Raw genomic sequence first — 21,778 nt, 5'->3', positions numbered from 1 at the left:
ACGAAGTATGAGCAGGAGCAGCCTTCTGAAACTACAATCAATACATTTTTCTGTATAGAACCGATCAGTGTGGGTGGCATGGCTTCAGTGTCCTGGGTTTGACTCTGGCCTCAAGTGGAGTTACGCAATTTCCCCACATTCCTGTGTGTTTCATGCCACAGGAGCTACTGAGTCCTCCTGACTCGGGAACGCATGCAGGCTTGACTGGCAACGAGACCTCAAACTGTCCCGGAGGCTTTGCCACCCAAATTATAATTATAATAATTAATCATAATTGCTTACACTTATAGAGCGCTTTTCTGGACACGCCACTCAAAGTGCTTTACAGGTAATGGGGACTCCCCTCCACCACCACCAGTGTGCAGCCCCACCTGGATTCCCATGAGGAAGGATGTCGGACTCCCCCCCTGCCTTGACAGGCATGACTCTGGGCCTCTCTGCATGGTGCTCAAATTTCACATAACAACGTAAACCGTACAGATGGCTATCAATTGCAAAATTATTCCAGCACGACAGTCATTACGTGCTCACGTCAGCAATGTTATATTAAGAACTGGTGGAGTAACTGTTTAGTTCTGGCTAGAATAACCTCCCTGTTGGTGCTGACAAAGCTGTGCAGGGTGGTCAGAACGGCTATCGTTTGTTGCAGGAGGGAGACCCACAGTCTTCCAGCACTGAGGCTGGGAAAATACCTGTTCCCTTAAAATTGCGTTCCCCGGTTTAGAACACCCAAAAATGTGACCCCAGCTCTCCAAACATCTCCCTGCTAACCCTTTGGGCTTTTACCTGGTGGGTCCCCTAACAAAACGAGCCCTGGAAGCCAACTGGAACTCGGATTCCCAGAACGTTCGGGATTTAAACAACGAAGAAGTGAAGCTTTTCAAAGCACATCGCAAATCTTGCAAACAGCTTTCGCGTCCTCATTTTGACATCACAAGGAATGTGCGACAAAGTGCAAGAAATTGCGCCCAGTGGACCAGGAAATGAAGATAAGAAATGAAGGGATAGAGAAGCATTATTAAATTGCAACCTTTTTTTAGAGGACTGTAAGACCAGCTTGAACGTGAGTGTTGTGTAACAGCTTGTGATTAAGACCACAATAATTGGCTTGGGGAGGTGTTTGGAAAAAATTCATTGCTAAAAAGCTTTAGAAGCATGTTGGGAAGTTGTAGATCTTAATAAAAAATATCTATCTGCAGAATAAATGACAAAGACGGGCATTAAGCACAGGAGAAAGAACGGACCTAAATCATCTCACGAAGCAGTTTCCAGATCTGGATCTGTGCAAGATCCTACAGATCCAAGCATTATCTTTGACAATCTTTTGGCACGAACTTGTAGTCTTCCTTCCAGGTCAAACTGTAAAAGCAGCACACACTACACTTACACCATCACTGAAACCGTGCTAGAATACATACTGAGATGTACTGTATGCAATTTCACTGGGTCCGAGTCAAACGGCAGCCTCACAGGTAGAAGGCAGCTCATATACAATACAAATTCTGCACTCTGCTGCAATGAATCGGGCACTTTTCAGAGGCAGTGTGGAGCCGTGGCTTGAACTCAGACTCAGGGGGTCATGGGTACAAATCCTGGGGAGGCTGCCGTTGTATCCCTGAGCAAGGCGCTCAATTCAGAAAAAAAAAAACTGGATCATAAAAAAGTCATTCACCTTGCAAAGACTGGTGAGGCTGACCACACTGCCTGATTCTCAGGAGTCACAGCACTACCTTTATAAAGGACATTTTCTCACATTTGGTCCTGAGAAATATACTATTTGTACACCAACAATCACATATGCTCACAAATACACCGCAACAAAAACAATTGCTAATCGCTATTGCTAAACAAGTGCCTTAGCCTAGTTTTTAAAATAATCTCGCACTCAGATATCCCTGTAGGCATGACAACCTTTCCTTCAGGGTACACACAATCGGTAAGTGGACTTTTCAGTACCAGGCTCTCCACGAAGGCGTTCTCCTGTGTGTTAGTCTAAGCCTCTGTGTCTCCGAATGGAGAGGTGGATTCTACAACCCAATGGGCTCTGGAGTCTTGCAATACTGGTTTCCTAAAACCAACCATTATCCATCCATCTCTAGAGCTGTATCCTTTCATTTTTTTCAAAGGTACATAAACCCACCTGGTTCGGACAATGTAACCAAACTGAAAAATGTCGGGAACCCACAGATGGGCATTGAACAGGTGCAGTTCTACAGCAGACACAAGCAGGAGGAGCTTAAAATAAAATAAAAGGTACAGTTGAGGTACAGTAAGCTCTGAAGCTTGCCTATACAGACTGACACTCCACTCCTTGGGAAGCAGTTATTTTTAATGTGGATCCTCAGCAGCATTTCTACAAAATCAAGTATTGTACTTTTATTTAACTTTTTAAAAATATGTATTGCATTGTTGCATATTCTGAAGATTTAGCCCTGCCCTGAGCGTTGCAAAAAGGAGCATGTTAACAAAAGATGATTCAAAACCAGGGTTCTGCAATGAAAAATGGGTTATTCTCGCGCAGGTTTATAAATTCATTTCCAGAGCTTTGAAAAGTTGTTTTTTTTTTAAAAAGGAGTCTTAACCCACATTAACCACAATCTTCCCTTTAAGTATCCTTCAAAACTGGAATTCCTGTAATCACAACTTACAACCATCAAAGGTTCAAAAGGCGAGAGCCAGCATCTGGCGCTGCTCTTTCTGCCAACTGCTGAGATAAATAACTTTTTTCCCCGATATAACTTTTCAGGGAGATAAAACCTGCATGAGTTATGTAGGACAGATTAAAAAAAAAAACATGCTCTTTGAGTAAATGGGGGGAAAAGGTAATGTAATAAATATTTCTTGAGTTTCTGAAGGCTTGTTAACATTTTGCACCTCCTGCTAAGCACATACAGTACCATCCCACAGAGACCACTGCCACCAGGGCATTCCATAGCAGACTGTGTGCACTTTTCTGCCTAGAGTAAGTATTGGTGACAAGGCTGGCCTCCACTTACAAATTAGGCTATGATTTCAAAGTCATAAAACAATCTTAACATACGAAAGGTTACAAATCAGAGGAGGTCATCTGGCCTGTTTAGTTGCGAGTAGCAGATAGATCCAAAGATCGCATTTCGCCTTGCCTGGGTAGAGAAGTGCCAGGTGTTCTTGGCTTTAAATGCACTTGCAGTCTCTGGTTCGCGTTTCCCTGTTCATTCGGGAACTGGCTGGGTTGACTTTATCAGTGCCTTTGAGGACTTGGAATACTTCCATCAGGTCATAGTCTCCCCTACAAGGGGACTCGAGTGACAAATTTTAACTTTCATAACCGAGCGAGCAGGGCTAGACAAGAAAATACCTGCACCGGGCTCAGTCTTTGCCCCCTGACATGCAAGGGGAATTGTACTCCAGTGGTTGCCTTTTTCTATTTGTCAAATTGATTTCCCGCATTTGTTAAACTAAAAGCCAACACTTTGCATCTTGCTTCTTCTTTCTCAACAGGCTTGAGAAAGATTTTGCCTTTGGTTCAGCTCTTAACAGCAACAAAACGCTGGGTGAAATGGTTCATCCAAACCCAACACAGACCGCACTGGTTGCCAGAATCGATTCTCCCCCTGGTTTGGTGGCCTGTATACCAAGCAGAAATCATCCACTCTCCTTTCATTTATTTCCAACGAGGCAGTGCTTATATGGTATATGCTTTTATTCCTTTGTTAACTTTGAAACGGAGACTAAATTAATCTTTACTCCAGTGCTTCCTGGCTCGCAGCAAAATAATTCCAGTAAGTCGTTAGCATATCATCTGAAGAGCTTTCTGCCAAAAAGTAACTCGGGGTCCTTGACTTTACATAACAAGAAACTACGACACAGATGGCTATGATACTGCTAGCCCATACTGTCAAACCAATTAAAGAACATGCTGAAATAATAAACAGTCTAGTAATGAAAAACTGCACCCTGTCAAACAAAGCTCAACAGCAGTGTGGAGTAGTAGACGGAGATCAGGAAAGTTAAGAGTTCAAATCCCAGGTCAGGCTCTACTGCTGTACTGTCGAGCAAGGTACTGTAATTCAGATTGCTTTAGGAAATTGCCTGGCTGTACAAAAGGGCACAAATGTAAATTGCTTGAAGTAAAACTGACAGCCAAATTAATCCATAATGAAAGAAGGAGGTGCAGTACTGGAAATGAAAAAAAAAGCGATTGATGAACAACAAATAATACATTCCCACAGAAAACTACTTTGTGAAATCTGCTGAAGCCTAAATTTACACATTTCAGGTCTTAGTCAAGACTGAGGATCACTTTGCCTGTTGACTATTTCTAATGCATCTTCTTAAGCATCAGATTTCAATGTGACAGCATGGCACACAGTCATACAGTATGTCATATATATACTGTATGTCACACAGTAAAATAATTGAGGCTAACAAAGAGTCAAAAACTTTTTAGTGGAATAAAAAGTGAACTTGTTCATTGCTGCAGAGACTAATAAGTTCTTTTTATTTCGCAACTGTGCATTAAAGATATGCTGTGATTTGTTTTTCACAAAATAACACTTGAAAGCCACTGGGACTACTTTATATCTGGGACACTCGCAATACAGATATGTTTCCAAGACAGAGCGTGATGCTAAGTCGTTTTTACAGGGTCAGAACTAAAACAGTAACCAAAAGATCAAAACCTTAGAAACCCATCTTTTTAAATGATATTTAAAAAAATTGTCATTTTTACTAAGTAAAAATGTAAAACTAAAAAGTTTTACTTATATAAAGAGATAGGATAGCAACCACATGAGAATCCCTTTTAATAAATAGCAAAAGAAGTTGCAGAACAGGCAGTGTATTTACACACATTGGTGAGACGGGTCAGACAAGCAAAAGTGCCCCCAGGACTCGAGGCACCACGTCTGACCACACACTTCTCCCTGATTCCTGATTACCACGTGCTCTGATTATCACTGCTCACCCTGACATCACAGCCCCTTGTGACATCACGGCCCCTTGTGACATCACGGCCCCTTCCTTTGCTTGGAAAGCAGGGCTTCGCCTAAATGGTCTGGGAAAACACCCACTGCATTTGCTTTGTAATCACACTGGGTATCTAGGAATGGAGCAGATGCATGTCTTTAAAACATTTCTCTTCCCTACTCCCACACCGAAGCTTCAGACAAAAGACAACTAGCCTAAAACCATCAGAGTGATTAGTTTTTCACAGGTAAGCCACAATAAGCAAAATCTGAGCTTTAACTGAACTCTGCCCACTGACCACGATACAATCGGCAAACTGCATATTATTATTAGGATGACATTTAATCAATACGCAGAATTAATTTTCCTGCTTTTCTTCCCATTTCTTTTTCTCAGACTGCAGTTGAAAACCAAAACAAGTGGGAAACATCGTCAGTATAGTGCCAGACTCAAGGCCGCTAGAAAGCATAATAAAAGAGTTTCTGTTGTTAACACAGTTCCCTGTTGCTGTATTTATATAATATTACTTAGACACAAAAGTGACTAAATTTACTAGTGGAAAAAAGGTAAGTTTATAGTCTAAATGTTTCAAAAGCAGTAGTCTAAAGACACTATCATCTAACCATTTGGATGTTTCTCAGAAGCAGCTATTGCTTGTGAAAATGAAAGCTGTTACTTGCTTTCCTAAAATTCTGAATGACATTTTGTTGTCATTAAAATCACAAATATACGGACTTGAAACTCCCTGGCGCGTATCCTGCCTTGCGCCCACTGTATCCTGGGTTGTGCACTAGGTCACGGTGTGTAGTGTCATCACTAATGTTTAGCTTCCAAGCTGCATCAGATTAAGTGCTATAAAAGTCACTTTTTACTGAAGAATCCAATCTATTGCAGTTAAATGTGACAAACGGAGGAAGAAGAGGTTGGGCTAAATTGTACTTAAGAGGTTGTAACTTTTACAAGTAACTGTACACTTCATAGATCAGTGGGACCAGTGGCCTTTAAATGTGTTAACGCTGAAAAGTAATACCTAAAACAAGTCTCTTGTAACTGCAATGGATTACCTTTAACAAGTAACTTTCCCCAACTCGGACTCAATCGAATGCCATTTGTTTCCTGCAGCCAAAGGAGGGGAATGTTTTAGAACAAACAGCACCTTGTGTGAGGACCCGTGTGATGAACCTGCTCTTGTAGGAGCGTTGCCTACTGTAAAAATACTCTGTTCTGAACTGGGATGAGATGTGTTTCGGGCCACTTGCTTTCCTTTTACTTACAGTATGTTGGACATAAACATTTATACAATTCAACGACTGAACAAAGTGCAAAGATCTGCTAGCCCCGACTTTCCTGTAAGTGGCTTTAATCAACTACTCTTAAATGCCCCACTCGCATCCTCCTGAAAAGGGAGGACTCCGCTTTCTTTTAAAGGCGAACTATTTTCCACACTAGGCACCAACAGAATGACACTTGAGATTTTCTTTCCTTCCAGTGCAAAATTAGCTCCTTCTTTAGCACCACTATTACAGATACTTCCCCCCAAAAAAACCCAAACAGCTCAGGTGAAAAGGAAACGTCGCTACATTACTGGGAGCTGCCTATTCCTGGCGAGTGTGGCAGAAGCCTGCAGTCTGTCCTGGAATCATGTGTTCTCACGTGCGCGTCTGTGTGTGCATGCACCTGCTCTGTGCTTCCAGGGTTCGGGTTCGAGTTTGACCCCGGCCCACGGGATGCAGGGCCATTGCAGGGTGTATGCACAACATGCAACACAGCTTGGAATTGATAACTGACCACACAGATGCAGGAAGAACAGGCAAACTCCTCACCCAAGGTCTCCAGGTGCACTCAAGCCCAGGACAGCCAGACGTGTGCGGTAACCATGTTTATGGCCAACACCCACCCAACACTGCTCTTCACACGCTCGCGTTTTCATACGGCAGACAGGAAGCTTAAACCCTCCACCACTGTCTCCAGAAACATGCAAGTGCATTGCGACTCTGGAGCACGGCAAATCCCCCTGCCAATCACCTGTTAACAACGGGCCACAATTTCTCAAGACGAGGGCAGCTGAGCAAACTATTATTTAATACACAAAGTTTCTCCTCTATCAAATCATTCACACTTGAGTCCTGCATGAACACAATACCACTTCGTCTGCAAGGTTTCTGAATGCTACAGCACAGCAGAGGAGTGAAGTAGAGTACTCGGGAAACCCCACCGAATTCAAAACTCATAACTTCTGATTGACTGGGACCTGTATGAGGCAGCAGGATATTTTAAAAGAAAACGTAAGGAGAGTTATTCAGAAAGAGGTCATGCAGAAATCTGTGATAATGCTTTTTACGCAACCAGAAGAAATATCTTCAACTAAAACAACGCACAATAATGATCATATAAGCTTGCCATTTTTATTCAGTCTTAGGTCTTTAAAGCAGGGGAAACTTCCTATAAGAAATAAAAAAACTCTCTAGGTTGTCACTATAATCTTATGTATACAAATGCAAGATAAGATAATATCACTCTATTGGCCATATACAATTTCTTGCATTAGGAATTTGTCTTTTCACAGACCCCAGCTTGCTCTCCATGAGACACACAGACAGAGAGAGAAGCTGGGGGTCAGAGCGCAGGGTCAGCCATTTATACAGCACCCCTGGAGCAGTTGGGGTTAAGGGCCTTGCTCTGGGGCCCAACAGAGCAGGACTCCTCTGCCGGCCTCGGGATTTGAACCGGCAACCTTCCAGCCACAGGCACAGATCCTGAGCCACAGAGCCACCGCTCCACAAAATGTAGTTTATTCCTACTTTAATACGGAAGGAAACAGAGTCCATTGCCGATAAACTTGCATACAGTTTATGCTTAGCAGCTTCAACAACCTGTATTATGTCCTTGTTTATGCTTCATCTGTTTCAGGGATTGTACAAATGCCAAACAAACAATGTTTTGAAAGGTCATTTGGTTTCGGTGTCTGAGTCTGACATGCATGGAGCAACCTTTAGCCATAGCGGTGCCACGTTTGAATGACAACTGATAAAGTACACCACTTTTAGAAATGATGTCACATGTGAAGAGCCTGAAACTCACCAAATCTTTCCTGATATAATCAACACACAGTCGAGCATGAAGAAAATGTTCAAAGTTATAAAATATAACTCGGCGTACATTCACAAATTAATAGTGATCTAGTGTGATAAGGCCTTGCACAATCCAGGAGTTGGGGAACAGGCAGGTTTGGGAATTTTGAGGAGTGCTGGTTTTGCAAAGTATCTTATTATAGCAGGCTGAAAGGTTTTTTATAAAGTTAATTCCTTCCATTTGATGTAGCACTTTTCAAAATTCCCGCAAATATGTTGAAATATAGGGTCTGACCTCCAACTAGTACAGTATGTTTAAGATTAGGGCTTGCTGATTATGTCAGACTCCAACCAACATTCATTCAGCTGATTATGTCAGACTCCAACCAACATTCGTTCACAGACTGAGGTAACAGAACTTCATCCATCCAGACATAACCAGATTCTACATTAAGAAGGTATAATGTACTACAGTGGTGAGCTTTATTTGTCAGTTGCTTTTATGTTTTCTCAATATTTAAGTCTGGATACTCTGTGCTTCAGGCTTTATTTAAAAATCTTAAATTTCAAAGATTTCCACAGACGGAAAACCTAATATAAAGGATTTCAAATATTTACCCATTGAGGTCAAATAATCACAGCTACAGTACATACATATGATCCTTAAAAAGTAACATCCAGGGAACCTTTGAAATTTAGGATTTGAAAACAAAGCCTGTAGTACAAGGAATACAAACATACTGTATATACAGCAATAAAAGTACTTAAAAATTCAATAGAGAAAAAATAAAGAGAACATGTATTTGAACACGGAAAAAAACCTTCTGCTTTAGAATTTCAAACCCCTGTAAATGCACTGCCCCAGCAGCAAAACCGCGATGACTACGTTCAAAAGAAAAAAGGTCAATTTACCTCTTTTCTTGCCACTGAAAACAAGTTATCAGGGTCATACTTTCTCAGCCACATACAAAATCAGAACAAGCTGCAGAATAGCTTAAAGTACCCTAAAATTAACAAGAGAGCCCACGCAAACACAACTCTTATGAAACACCAGCATAGAGCTAAATTACTGTCCTTCCTTAACACTCCCAAGAGACTCCTCTGTGTGTCTGTCAAGACATTCGAGAAGGGCAAACCTACAGCGTGTCATTAGGACTGCAGTCATAGTGAAAAGCTGAAGAAAACAAAACGAATTAAAAAAATGTTTAAGTTGGTACAGTAAATGCCCACCAAGGCAAAAAAAAATAAAAAATAAACCTGCTTTGAAGTAGAAAGCAGTCTTTAAAATACTGCAGTCCATAAACAAATCAATAAACCAATGCGAATTGCTTATCAGTATTATTCCAGAACACAACAGGCACATTTTAAGAAAAGCAACAGTAAAAGAAAAAAAAACATCACAACATCCAATATCTCAAATAAAAGATGTAACGCACGTAAATTCAGGCTGGAATTTACCCCTGAAGCTACTAATGCCTGTTTACACTATACAAGGTTTTACTCTATTACTGTGATCCAGAATTAACAGACTAATAATGGAGTTAAGCCTCTTCCTCTCCCAGTTTATTAGGTAAGCAAAGCTAAGGTTCTTTACACTGGAGAGAATAATCCACTGTATGGAATCAGATTCAGAATCCAAAGAGCTGTTATTTTAATCGGCAGCCATACCTTTTGATTTACGGTATAATAAAACACCATCAGCAAACACCGTTCTGCGAAAAACCTGAAGTTCGTAGATAAAATACAGAGTGACGCCATCCCAATAAAACAAAAGCCTACAAGTGCTACGAAAATCCTCCTAAAAATAATTTGCCAGGTACTCTGGACTATTTTTACCGCCGCTGCCTTTGAACAAAAGCCTCCCGCTCCAGTGTCTTCCTTGATCACGCTGAGGGCTTCCTGCACAGAAACGTTTCAAGGGATGGGATCCGATTCCCTTCACAATAATCAGGTAAAGTGCACAATGCGGGGAAAACCCAGGCAAATTACACTTCTGTAAAGCAATACTTACTTGGAGGCAATTATTCTGGCATTCCAGTTTCCTTCGGCCAACTGTAATGCAGAGCCTGAGCTATGCTTTGTAATTGCGAAAACAGGTTTGAGTACAGCAATACAGTGTACCCCACTAGTACTAGTACCCTACTAGTACACTAGTACCCCACTGTGACAGGGAAAACCCGCCTCGAGTTCATGTGTCCGTGCGTGCGCTCTCGAACGCAATCCAGAAAAATAACTACCGAATTAACTTGTTAAAATAATAAACTGCAAAATACTTAAACAAAATCTCACATCAGCATTTTGCATAAACATTTTCTCCGTTCAACACATTCTGAAAAATGTAATAACAGATTTAATAATCATCTCCTCTGTTAGCTTTTCACACATGAAGACAATCCTTGTGTTTTTAGGTCAATAAGTTATCAATCAGTTATCTTAATATTTATTCCACAATCACTGTATATTTCTTACTGGTATAGACAGCAACACACAAGGCACTGCAGATTTAGACATTTCAGCAATTACGTCACAGGGCAAGCAACTGAAATTCGCAGATGCCTTCTTGATATAATAAACACCCAAACATTAAAATATGTTATAAAATACAGCTCAGATAATTTAATAGTGATCTGATATGATTAAGGCACTGCAGGATTTATGAGTTAGGCCAAACAACAGCTAAGGCTTGTTATTTCCATTTCACCAGTCGAAAAGCTCCAAATTCAAAACAACCCACGCATACAAACTCCTTTATATTAAAATTAAGTTGATCCACTTGCATAAGTTCCATAGTTGGTGCAGATATATATCTAAGAAGTTACTATTAGAATGAAAATTAATCAGGTTTTAGAATCGGGGTGACAAGTACTTATTCTTGAAGCGTTAAAAAAAAATCCCCAGTTATAATGTACAGTATATAAGGATGTCTTAAAGGAAGCTGGTGTCCACATACATCAAAGAACTGCACACAGTGATTAAAATGAAAGATGTTCTGGTCAAAAGCCAAGATGAGATCATCTCCTGAAACGCAAAGTGATTTGTATAAGAAAATAAAACATTCGTTCAAAGCAAAGCTCTGTCCTGTTCTTCGGAATGCACCATGGTTTGATGAAACCAAGCCAGAAGCTTTCAGGTTGATCGGAGATGAAAGCTTATTTCCCATAGTGCAAGCCAGAGATTGATCTTCGACAATGGTCTCCGATGCTGGTAACTGTCTGCAGTTTTCAATATAAAGCACCAGCATCTGAAGAGCCAGATGAAGTCCTTAAACTGATCCATCAATACTGAGCCGATGTACTGTAAATTAACAGTTGTGCTGGAAAGAATGTCTGCAGATACACCAAAAGATCTGCAGAATATCTGCAAAAGATACACCCTCACATTTTATTTTTCTAACAGCAATAACTATTAATCACTGGCATTTTTAAATCTGAATACAAACTCATGCATTATCTTCTCAAACATAAGTGTACACACAGAGTGGACTCACAAAACATGTAATGCTCAATAGCAGTTTTGGTTTTGCTGCTCAGGCAGCAAAACCAAAAACGATATGTTGCAGCCTGGAATTGAAATTGATGGGCAGACCAGGTTTTCATTTAATCTGAACTATTTTTGCTTTAAAAACATTTTTTGATGCTGTTTCATTCAGTTTGTTCACTGATATTTTTTTGATCATTTTGTAAGAACCATCACATATTACTTGCAGAAGACTGCATTAGTCTGAGACTGTTCATATTCGTATCACAAAGAAATGAGAAGAGGGAATCAAAGGGTGTAATGGTGGTATTTATCTACAGTATATCTGAAACCGTATTTACTTCGCATCTGAGAGAGGTCAGGCAGAGCTCTAACAAACCAGGTTGCCTTCCACTCCTTGTCGCCTGAACTCCTTGTTTGCAGTAAGAATGAACAAAAGCCCGAATCAAAACTTTTCTGTGTGTGCAGTGTGTGTACAGTAAGTGTTTTGTAGAGGCGTTCAGTGTTCACCACGAAATGAGTGGATACACGTACTGTAGGAGAGAGAGGTACTTTTGTTTTGAAAACCCAGGCGTTGATCAATGATCACCTGATCATTTTAACTTTCATTAAACGTGGCGAATTTATGAAGCTAATGTAAAGGCAATCGTCCACATCCACCCACTATTCGTCACGTTGCTCTTCCTCTTTATCAGAACAGGACTTAAGCACAACCTGAGCAGGACATGACATCTGAACAGGACAGGATATGACATCATAAACGGCACAAACATCCCATTCCTCTAGTTCAGCACTTCAGCATTCAGCTGAGGTGGTGATGATGGCACCTGGGCAAGGATTCAATCTGCTCAATTCACTGGTTGCAAGAGTTTTCAGCTAGATCAGATCAGGGAACTGACTAGGCCAGGGGAGGCGACCAAAATCCGTCTGGCCAGCCCACTTTTCCCACGGCTGACAGTATCTGCTGGTCTGAATGGGGGAGGAGGGACTGGGGGAGATTCCCAATATCTTGGAAAGCAAGTACATATCACTGTAAAAAAAAAAAAAAAACAACAGTCTGAAAATTTCCATTTCAGCAGAGAGACAACTAGGACAAGAGACACAGGAAAAAACTACTACTCACTGCCTGTGTAGTGGCCATGTGATCAGTGTTACTATTTTTTCAATCATCTCGAGTAAATCCTGTATGCAGAGAAGGCTTAATGATGTCAGCAGGCTGGACACCCAGAAGGTCTGCCGCTATTTTTAGCCGATACCGAAGAGGACGCAGCTCTGTGGCTTTAACTGCCCTGTCATAGTGGCTGGTGGGTTCTGCGACCGAATCAGCCGATCAGAGAAATACAGCAGGGCCTCGTGCCACCTCAAGTCAGGCAGGGAGCCACCACACCCAGCCACCCACAAACTATCCAATGCGTTGCCCTGCGACCAAAGGTTTCGCATTCGTATTTGTTTCCATGGCTACCTTAGATTTACTGTCCTGTGTGACTGATGTTCTGTACTACCTGTTGGATGTTCTGGTGCTTTGCTGTACTGTCACTGTTGATTATCTCCTGTCCTGCAATGCACTATGTAGCTCCCGTTTACAATGAGTGATTTCTCTCACTCCTCACTTGCCGTCAGATGCTGTGCCCTTTGAAACACTCGGATGAAGTTTTTAATACATAAGAAAAACACATCAAACATTTGAGCCGTCGTCTGGACAGCACCACACCCGCAAGTCCCCTAGGCATTAAAGAATTGAAGAGACTCTGTGACACCAGTCTTTTGCTCTCAAGGGAAACAGTTCCTTTAAACAAAGTCTCTTCTCAACTGATCGATTTTTAACAAGTGTTCCCTATAGATGTTAGAAACAGATGACGTACAGTAGGATGTCTTACAAGAGTTAGCAGATCAGGGCCAGGGAAGCAGACTGCTAATACGAGGGACTTCTGAATGCCTCCACCAGCTCTCTCTTTTTAACCGCCTGAGGATTGTTTGCTGTGAGGTGCAGAATTTGCAGAGTTTAACTTGCTCAGGGTTTCCTTTGGCCTACCTATGTGACAGCGACTCCAGGGACTGGCTGAGAACCTGCCAGTTTGCAGATTTGTCAGCAAGAGAAATTTCACTCCTCCAGCTGAAGGAATGCAGTGCTGAGCTCGCAGTGCACCAGGCAAGGAGAGGTTCTGACAAGGAGGCACGTCAAAGGTCAAAGGAAAGCTCATTGAGTCGAGCTGTCCATTCCAAATCGTGGGGAGAGAGGGTAGGACAATAGCTCTGCATCCCAGATTTCTTAAACAAAATAGAAACATGCAAACACTTTGGCAGCGCTAAAATGTTTCAGCTTCATAAGAGGGCAGACTTCAACTTAAACGTATGATGCAATTTCCACTTCAACAAAGCACCAAGAGCAAAACGAAAAACCAGATTAATTTTTCAAATACTTGGTAATGTTATAGCATAATATTAATATCAGTACCATAACCTTCCTTCAAAACACTGGTTAAATGTGTTATGTTATACATTACACACTGTTAAGGCCTACTGTACATGAATGACCGCTTGACCTCCGATCATTCTGCTCACACACAATATTAAATATTTAGTATGTACTCATAAATATTTCAGTTTAGATTTACAATTATGGCACTCGTACTTACATTTGCAAGTCTCGATCTCTAACATGGATTCTAAGCCTACCAGAAGACTTGTATATTTAACACAATCATCAGAACGTTGCCTTAAATGAGGAGCTTTTTACTGGTTTTACTCTGATGATACTCAAGCTTGACTTCCTAAAACAATAATTTGACAGGCTCTCTGCACAAAGTTTACAATGACGCTAAACCATCCTACAAAAACCTATATAAATGTGTTAGTATATTTTCTACATGTCAGTTTTGTGAAAGTCAGGGGGGGCTCTAGTGCTACTCCTCATGGGAAGGGGAGTTTGTTTTAGCCCATCGACCTGTCAGCATGTCTTCAGGAAGTGGGAGGAAGCCAGAGTGGACATGGGGAGCATGCAGTCTCCACACACTTCAGGCAACTGTGCCTGGAATTAAGGAGCTGAGCTGCAACACTAGTGTCCCTGCAAACAAGCTGACATTCTTCTACATAAAGGTCCTGCAAGCAGCTCAGCCAGGGCAGTCAGAAAACGCCATGAACACAATACTGTCCTTTCGTCTGCACTGCACTTCCTGCCATCAGTGACACGCGGGCATCCCAGAAAGGAGAACGCTGTCCTCTTTTCTTGAACACAGCACTGTGGATGCTGTCTGCGGCTGCAGAGTGTGCCCTCCCTCGACTCAGAAAGCGTGGTCCCCGAGAAATTAGCCGAGGGTACTTGCACGCGACAGGCTTCTCCAGACACACTTCTTACCTGGAGGAGAAGGAAGCCACCATGTACAGACAGAGAGAGGAGTTGCTGGCTCGTACCTCTGACTGCTGGATTAACAAAGAAGAGATGCTTCCTCTTTAAAGCACAGTACTAGAACTAGTGCACAGCACTGCACTCGTAGAGCACCCAGCCCAGCAAGGGGAAGGGTGCATACTGTTCCTGTTGAATAATGTTAGGGTCCGTACATATTTGAACTTGTGCTTAAATCTCGGGAAAGATGACATTTAAAACCTTTGCTAAAATTAGAAAGCAGTATTGCATATTTAATAAGTGAGTGTTCTGAGATGCTATGTCACGCTCCCCAGTTGTACAGCTGTCCTAGTAAAGAGGACACATCTGGGTTGCCATCACACAGGGTGCAAGGATGTCCCAGGTACCTTCGTGTAACATGTGCAAAGAGAACAGTTCACATGTTATTATGTACTATATGGGCCTTTTACTTCAAGGAACACAATTTCAATGTGTCACGTCATAAGGGATTACAGGCATGACATGACATGACATGAATGTAAATAACATCCGTATAAATATAGATAAGGGATGATTCAACACGAGTTAAAAATGGAAAACAAAAATACCACCAACAGTTATAAGTATCGCTGCTGATGCACTTATAAGGCTTTTATTTGACTAAGTAGTACAGTACGTAAACCACAGACAGCATATAAAGCTTTATTTAACCTCCATTAAACAAATTCATAAATACTGTAAATCCCCTCACATTCCCAAATCTTAATTTTATTTAATATTGCATTTCATATTAGCACACATGAATTATGAATACCTTACACGTAATGCAGCTTAAAAGCATTTAAAAAAGGCTATCTTTCCCGAAAGTGCTTCTTGAACATTTCATAAAAGTTGCTAAAATCCTCTGCGTTAGCATCAGTTATATTTCTAGCAAAAGAACAAGTTGTGAATACAAGACTAAATACTGTATTTTATCTGAAATAAATCACTTCTTAAGAATAACATAATGATATGTTTCTCTGCTTTGAAAGAATAAAAGTAAAAATATACACAGCCCTTTGTCTCAAGTCATTTATTTTCACGAATAAGCTTTGTGCTCTAATTTATATTCACCCCCTCACAATGGCCACATCATTTAACCTCTGAACCCCACGTTGCTAGGAAGCATGAAGAAGCTCTGAACCAATGCAGATTTGGCTGCACTTACTGTGGAGCCATTCAGCACCCTCTATATGGGCTTCTTCAGGCTTAAACCATTCAGAATTTCTCTTCTGTTCCTAAGCAAACCGATTGTCCCTTTTCTAATCTGTTCTTGCATGTATTTAAACTTTGAGGAAGTAAAAGCCTGGTTTTTAATTCATTTTCGAAATAAATGTATTTCAAGTAATAGGAGGCAAACCACTGCAGACTATTAACGGATATAGCAGTTATGCACAAACCAAATATATGTGCATTCCTGAAATTACAATTAGGCTTGCAACTCCAGAGTCAGAGAGAAAACATGGATCCAACTTTATGACATTCACTGATAAGCCTTGCCCCTTAAAGAAAAACATTACCAATTCAGAACAGCCTTTTATTTCACAAAAATGCTAATTCCAGGAAAGGGTTTCATTAGGGCCAACTGACTGTACAAAGACAATTATGTTTAATGTATTAGGGAAACGGAGACCCCCAAGTCAAAGGACACATCATGCCTTCTGAGAGGCCGTCTCCTTTTCAAAACTCACTGAACTGACAAAGACTGCATTTGTACTCTTACACACTGGGAACTCATACACGAAGAACAAACTTTAAGATTTCAGAAAGAAAAGCTCCCATCCTTCAAAAGAAAGTTGCTTAAATGGCACATAAAGAAATGACCCTGTTCTCCCAGACACGCTCAAATAAAAAGCCCTTGCCAACACTCAAATGCCGCTGACTGCTGTTAAGTGAATGTATTGATTCTCTGAAACCACACTGAAGCTAACTTATAGAATGCCCTCAATAAATGTAGACCGACCATCTAAACACAGTTCTGTTAATATACTGCTCTCTCTTTGTGCGTGCACACAAAAACTGTCTCAGAGCCTGCATTTCCCCAGGTAAACCTTTACACAAGAGTGAGATTATGAAAAGACAAAAGGATCTAAACATTAAAAGTCTGCAAAGTGAAGCTCATTCTCTTGGAACACAATGGCTTCAGTCTTTAAAGGAAAGGAGGCACCTCAACGCTGAAGAAACAAGTCTGTCCTAAAGACAATTCAGCACCCGGTCAAGTGACAGCGTAGGTACAAGATACCGGTGCTGCATCTGATTTAGCGTGTCGGAACAAAAACTACTGGATACTGTTGTTACAATTCGAAACGCACATCTCCCAAGGGCCTTGCAAAGGTGTTAGAAAAACAAAATGCAAATTCCAGAGAAACAGCTGGGGTGGGGGGGGGAGACAGAGCCAGCCACCCCATTATTACAATGAGCACTGCCTTACATAGAGAGTGAGGAAATTGGGGAAATCAAGAAACACTGCATAAAACTCACTTTTGAGGAGCAGAACCTCCTGTCCAAAACAGATATTAGTCTTCCGCATAAAGGATCTATGTAACTGATGGCTTGAAAAGTACCACTGGAGTTAAAAACGCTGACCTCTGAGCATCCTGACTAACTAATCCATCCCCCTGTCGGGTGATAAATGAATTTTTAAAACATCAGTATGTGTACTGTGCACTGTGCAGATATTTTCTTCATCTCACCTGCCCTGACCTCAGACGATTAAATCTAGTTCAAGCAGAAACAGTGCTACTTAGAGGTACGATTTCACTGCTGGCATTAAATACTAAAAACAAGCATACCTGCCGCATGTTTATTGCTCATCTGGGGTAAGAGGGTGGGAGTTTTCTTTACAGTGAGGAGTGGGGGGGCAGAGACTGTGCATTTTGGTGCAGCAGCACTGGCTACAGCAATATTTCAAACGCTGCCTTCCCACCTCGCTGTCCTACTCCAGACCCCACGGCGGCTACCCCTGACCAGGCCGCCTCGCCTGCTCGGGAGCATTGCAGTGGGGAAGGAAGCCCTTTTTCTGCCTTCCTTGAGACCATCTGCTAGCAGTTTATAAAAGGGCATAAACAAAGGCGGAGAAGAAAAGATATCCAAATTGACAACCCCCCCCAAAAAATAAACCAGGCTGATATCTGACACCAGGTAAACTCAAGGAAATAAACAGAGATTGTTCATTGGAAGGAATGACAGTAAAACTCTTACTTAAAACTCATCGCATTATTTGATACTTTGGCCAAATAATGCGATGACAGGATTCACTGGAGAAGACACTGATGTTGGGAAAGATTGAAGGGAAAAGAAGAAAGGGGTGGCAGAGGTTAAGAAGGAGAGACAGTATTACTGAAGTAATGAATTTGAATTGGTAGGAGCTCAGGGAAGCAGTTGCTGACAGACAGGCCTGGCCTGCTAAAGCCAGTGAGGTCACAAGGAGTCGGGACTCAACTAAACACACACAAACAAATATCTCACTCATGTGTAGCATGGCCTGTGAGCTGGGAGTAGGCGACCATAGACACGATGTTTTTTTAAGTGGAAACATGCAGGTGAGCTGAAAGCCCTCCCGAGCCAGCTCAGTTCACACAGCCTCCAGCCCCTCCGGTTTCAGCTACAGGACACTACACAAGAGTGGGGAGCCGCTATTCCTTTGCCAACCCAACGGAGCTGCAGGCTGCACAACGTCTTGAGACGCCCTGTCACCAATTACAAGGCTTCTGACATCAAGTAAGGCAGACTCCAGCAGCCTTCTGCTTGCTCGCTCCAGCTAATGACTAGCAGATAAATTAACAGAGAGAGGAAGGAATGGACATGCCACAGAATTGATACTGGGACCTCACAAACACCAATTAGGGCACATTCTTGCCAGAGGAACGAATGCCTGACGCTTGAGTGAAAAACCTTACCGACAACATGGTACAAGCGCATCACTGGAAGGTCCTACCGGAATGCTCGCTAGGTTCAAAATGGTGAATGCATGCCAATTTTGTTTTGCATCGTGCATGAAAACTAAGGCTTTCAGCCCCATTTCGCCACAATGAACCCAAGACTTTCACTTGCGTCTCTAAAGCCAGCAGATGACAACAATTTATCTCACAAACAACCCCTCCTCCCCCCCCCCCGCCCGCCCCCAAACACATGCACACACACACACCCGGCCCAGGCTTTTCGGCTTCCCCACTAACAAAGAACATCCCACCAACCTGATGTCATATATCCTCGAGCGGCCTGGGAGATGAAAGCAGGCGGAAAGTGTTTGTGCACACGGTAGTCCTTCTCGCTGCGGGACCTCATGCGGTCCGAGGCCCGGTCGGAGAAATCCGAGCTAGGCCAGGCCCGGCGCAGGGTCGTGCTCCTCGTCTTCTTCATTGTGCGTGGCAGCGCGGGGGGTTACCTGCAGATTAATCCCTCCGCGGCATCAGCCGGGCCCCACAGTTTTGCCCTGTGTGTGCCCTGGAATATCAGAACGGAGGCATGGTGGGGAGAAATGGAACCGGCTCTCTCTCGCGCACATACACACACGCACGCAGACGCGCGCGCATACACACACCACACACACGCTCACAAATACTACCGACACGCTACTGCCCCTGGTGCTGCAGCTGCCTTCGATCCAGACAGAGCCGACTTTGGGTCCCCTTCCTCTTCCTCAACTGATCCAATTTTACACACGTCCCACAATGCATTACACTTCATTTGCAATCAGTCCGGCTTATAGTTTCCAGATTCATGTGCAGGAGAGGCACATAATGTCGCTTCTCAGCCGATGGGGGGGGTTGGTGAATAGTGGAGGGGGGGGGGGGTTGGTTGGTTGGGGAAGCCAGAGATTTGCAGCAAGAAAAGTGCTGGGATTCAAACAATAGCTCGATTCAGCACGGGAGCGCTTAGCCAACTGTGAGCGGTGAACACAAAAGGCCCAAACAAATGAGAAAACCCACGGCCTTTCGGTTTTGACCTGAAACCAGGCTCTGCAGGCTGCTGAAGAGAGGCAGCGTCAATCTCCGCCGCCTTGGGATCAAGGATGAGGCTTCGCTGTTGATACAGCAAAGGGGGAGGAGGAGGGAAAAAACGAGTGGGGGAGAAAAAACAGCCACAGTGGGGGGGTGGGGTTGGGGAAAAAACAGATCCTCTTTCTTCTTCGCCTATCAGAATCCAATCAAAGAACCAACGAAGCCCGCTGAGCAAAGGATGCATTAATCAGGAAGGCAATCTCCATTTAACCGTTCTGCAGCTGCTGCTCCTCGTGCGAGTGTGCGTCTGCGTGTGCGTGGCTGCGTGAACGAGCCGGCGCGCGCCCGCGTGTGTGCGAGACAGGGCGAGAGGGTGCCACAGAAAAACACAGCGGCCCCAAAGGTCCTGGAAGCAATTTATTCCTGCGAGACCCAGATCCTAATGAAGTCCGAGAGCCACGGCGGAGCGTCTTCTCCGTTCGCCCTTTTCAGCAGCCCCCCTCCTCCTCCTCCTCCTCCTCCTATCCCCCCACCACGACTCGCACGCACACACCTCTCCTTTCAAGTTAGTCCACAGACGCCGCCTCTGTCCTCTCAGTCCTGCAGGCGCGGGGAGCGCGGGGCTGGGAGAGGGAGAAGGCGCTGGGCTCCGCTCAGCCAGCCGGGTCTCCCACCACTCGGCTTCCTCCGCGGCTCCTTTTCCTGAAAGGCTCCCCGCTCACGGAGACGGCAGGAAGCGAGTCAGCCACCCAGTCCCCTGCTAATCAGGGAGCTGTCTTGTGTTAGACGCGCTGATCCTGTCAGGCTTTGCATTTTAATGTAAAACACCCCCCTCGGGCTCCCTCAACCTTTGGCTCGGATCCCAGCCTCCGTGCAGCACCGGCAATATTTACATACAAGGCTGCACAATTTTTAGAACAGCCCTGCCTCTCCTGTTTCAGAAGGCAACCCTCTTATCCCCTGCCGCAAGAGATCACAGTGCAGCCTCTGCTTTCCTTTGTGAGCTCCTCTCTTTCTCTCTCTCTCTCGCGCTGCTTTCAGTTTCCCCTACATGCACACAGTCCCATTTCCACCCGGTTCCAATCCAGAAAGGCAAGAAAGGGTCAACCAGTGTAACAGCTGCGAAAGAATTCCACTGGAAGGCAATTCAACTGCTCCCTCCACGATGGCGGAACAGAAATAGCAGGCAAACTGGTTCACTGGCTACTACCAAGCAGCTCCGCTCCGGCTTCAGCCAAGAAACGCTGCGCTGTAGCTCAAGTCTCCATACAGCTGTTGCAGCCCTTGCAGCCAATCATGCCTTGACAACAATCCCCCCTGGTGGGAAAGTGGGAACAGACGCGCTCCAGCCCTGTCACACACGCACGGGCTGCTCCTCTGGGCGAAACGGGGAGTGAACCGGGGGAGGAACGGGGAGGGGAGGCACACGGACAGTTCTCCGGCCGCGGCGGCAAGGCGAAGCACAGATGGCAGGAAGGCTCGTCTCCTCCTTGTGAGCCGGGCACCTCTCCCGACCCGCCCTCGCTTCCAGGAGTCGAACTCGTGCATCTGCACAGGAACACAGGACCGGATCGAGTGTCAGCCCCGCGGAGCGAGACAGAAACTCTGGCTGGCCGAAGGCCGTGCAGAGCTGAGAACGAATGCCTTGCGTGCTGCCATCACTTTCAAAGCAGAAAACCCTATTTCCCTCAAAAAGCTGCCCTGTCGTAAAACAGACTGCCACACAAAACCACAAACGTAAACATCTTTAGCATTACTACATCTACAGCGAAAGTTTATTCAGCTCCCTATTTCCCACAGAATTTCACCAAAGGTTTTCTCCGTGTAATAAAAAACAGCCGTATGTTGTACTTTGCTCTTTGCTGTTTTCGGCCATGAAACACAATGATTAACTACTCTTCAAAGACTAGTCTCTTACTGAGCAGGCCTGAGTACAGCGCACGGTGTCTCGTTTCACA

The 21,778-nt window shown here is 43.6% G+C and overlaps 1 protein-coding gene across 5 annotated transcripts in view; it reads right to left on the bottom strand.

Moving 5' to 3' along the window:
• The window catches only part of stox2a (storkhead box 2a), a 97,996-nt gene that overhangs the window by 34,646 nt on the left and 41,572 nt on the right, over positions 1 to 21,778 (bottom strand). Inside the window, exons 1-2 of one of the 5 annotated variants that reach the window (XM_069193023.1) lie at positions 20,374 to 21,630; positions 19,074 to 19,323 (exon numbers count right to left, since the gene is read on the bottom strand). The exons of 3 other annotated variants lie outside the window; for them this stretch is intronic. In XM_069193023.1, coding sequence (XP_069049124.1) covers positions 19,074 to 19,239 — 166 coding nt within the window. In that variant the 5' untranslated portion in view covers positions 19,240 to 19,323; positions 20,374 to 21,630. Of the gene's footprint in view, positions 1 to 19,073; positions 21,631 to 21,778 lie in introns of those variants that run through there. One more of the 5 variants, XM_015345705.2, reaches the window with a different exon arrangement.

The sequence above is a fragment of the Lepisosteus oculatus genome, chromosome 1 (assembly GCF_040954835.1).
Source record: "Lepisosteus oculatus isolate fLepOcu1 chromosome 1, fLepOcu1.hap2, whole genome shotgun sequence".
NCBI lineage: Eukaryota > Metazoa > Chordata > Actinopteri > Semionotiformes > Lepisosteidae > Lepisosteus > Lepisosteus oculatus.
Note: the sequence above shows the minus strand (reverse complement) of the source record. Positions and strands in the feature narration are given on the sequence as shown.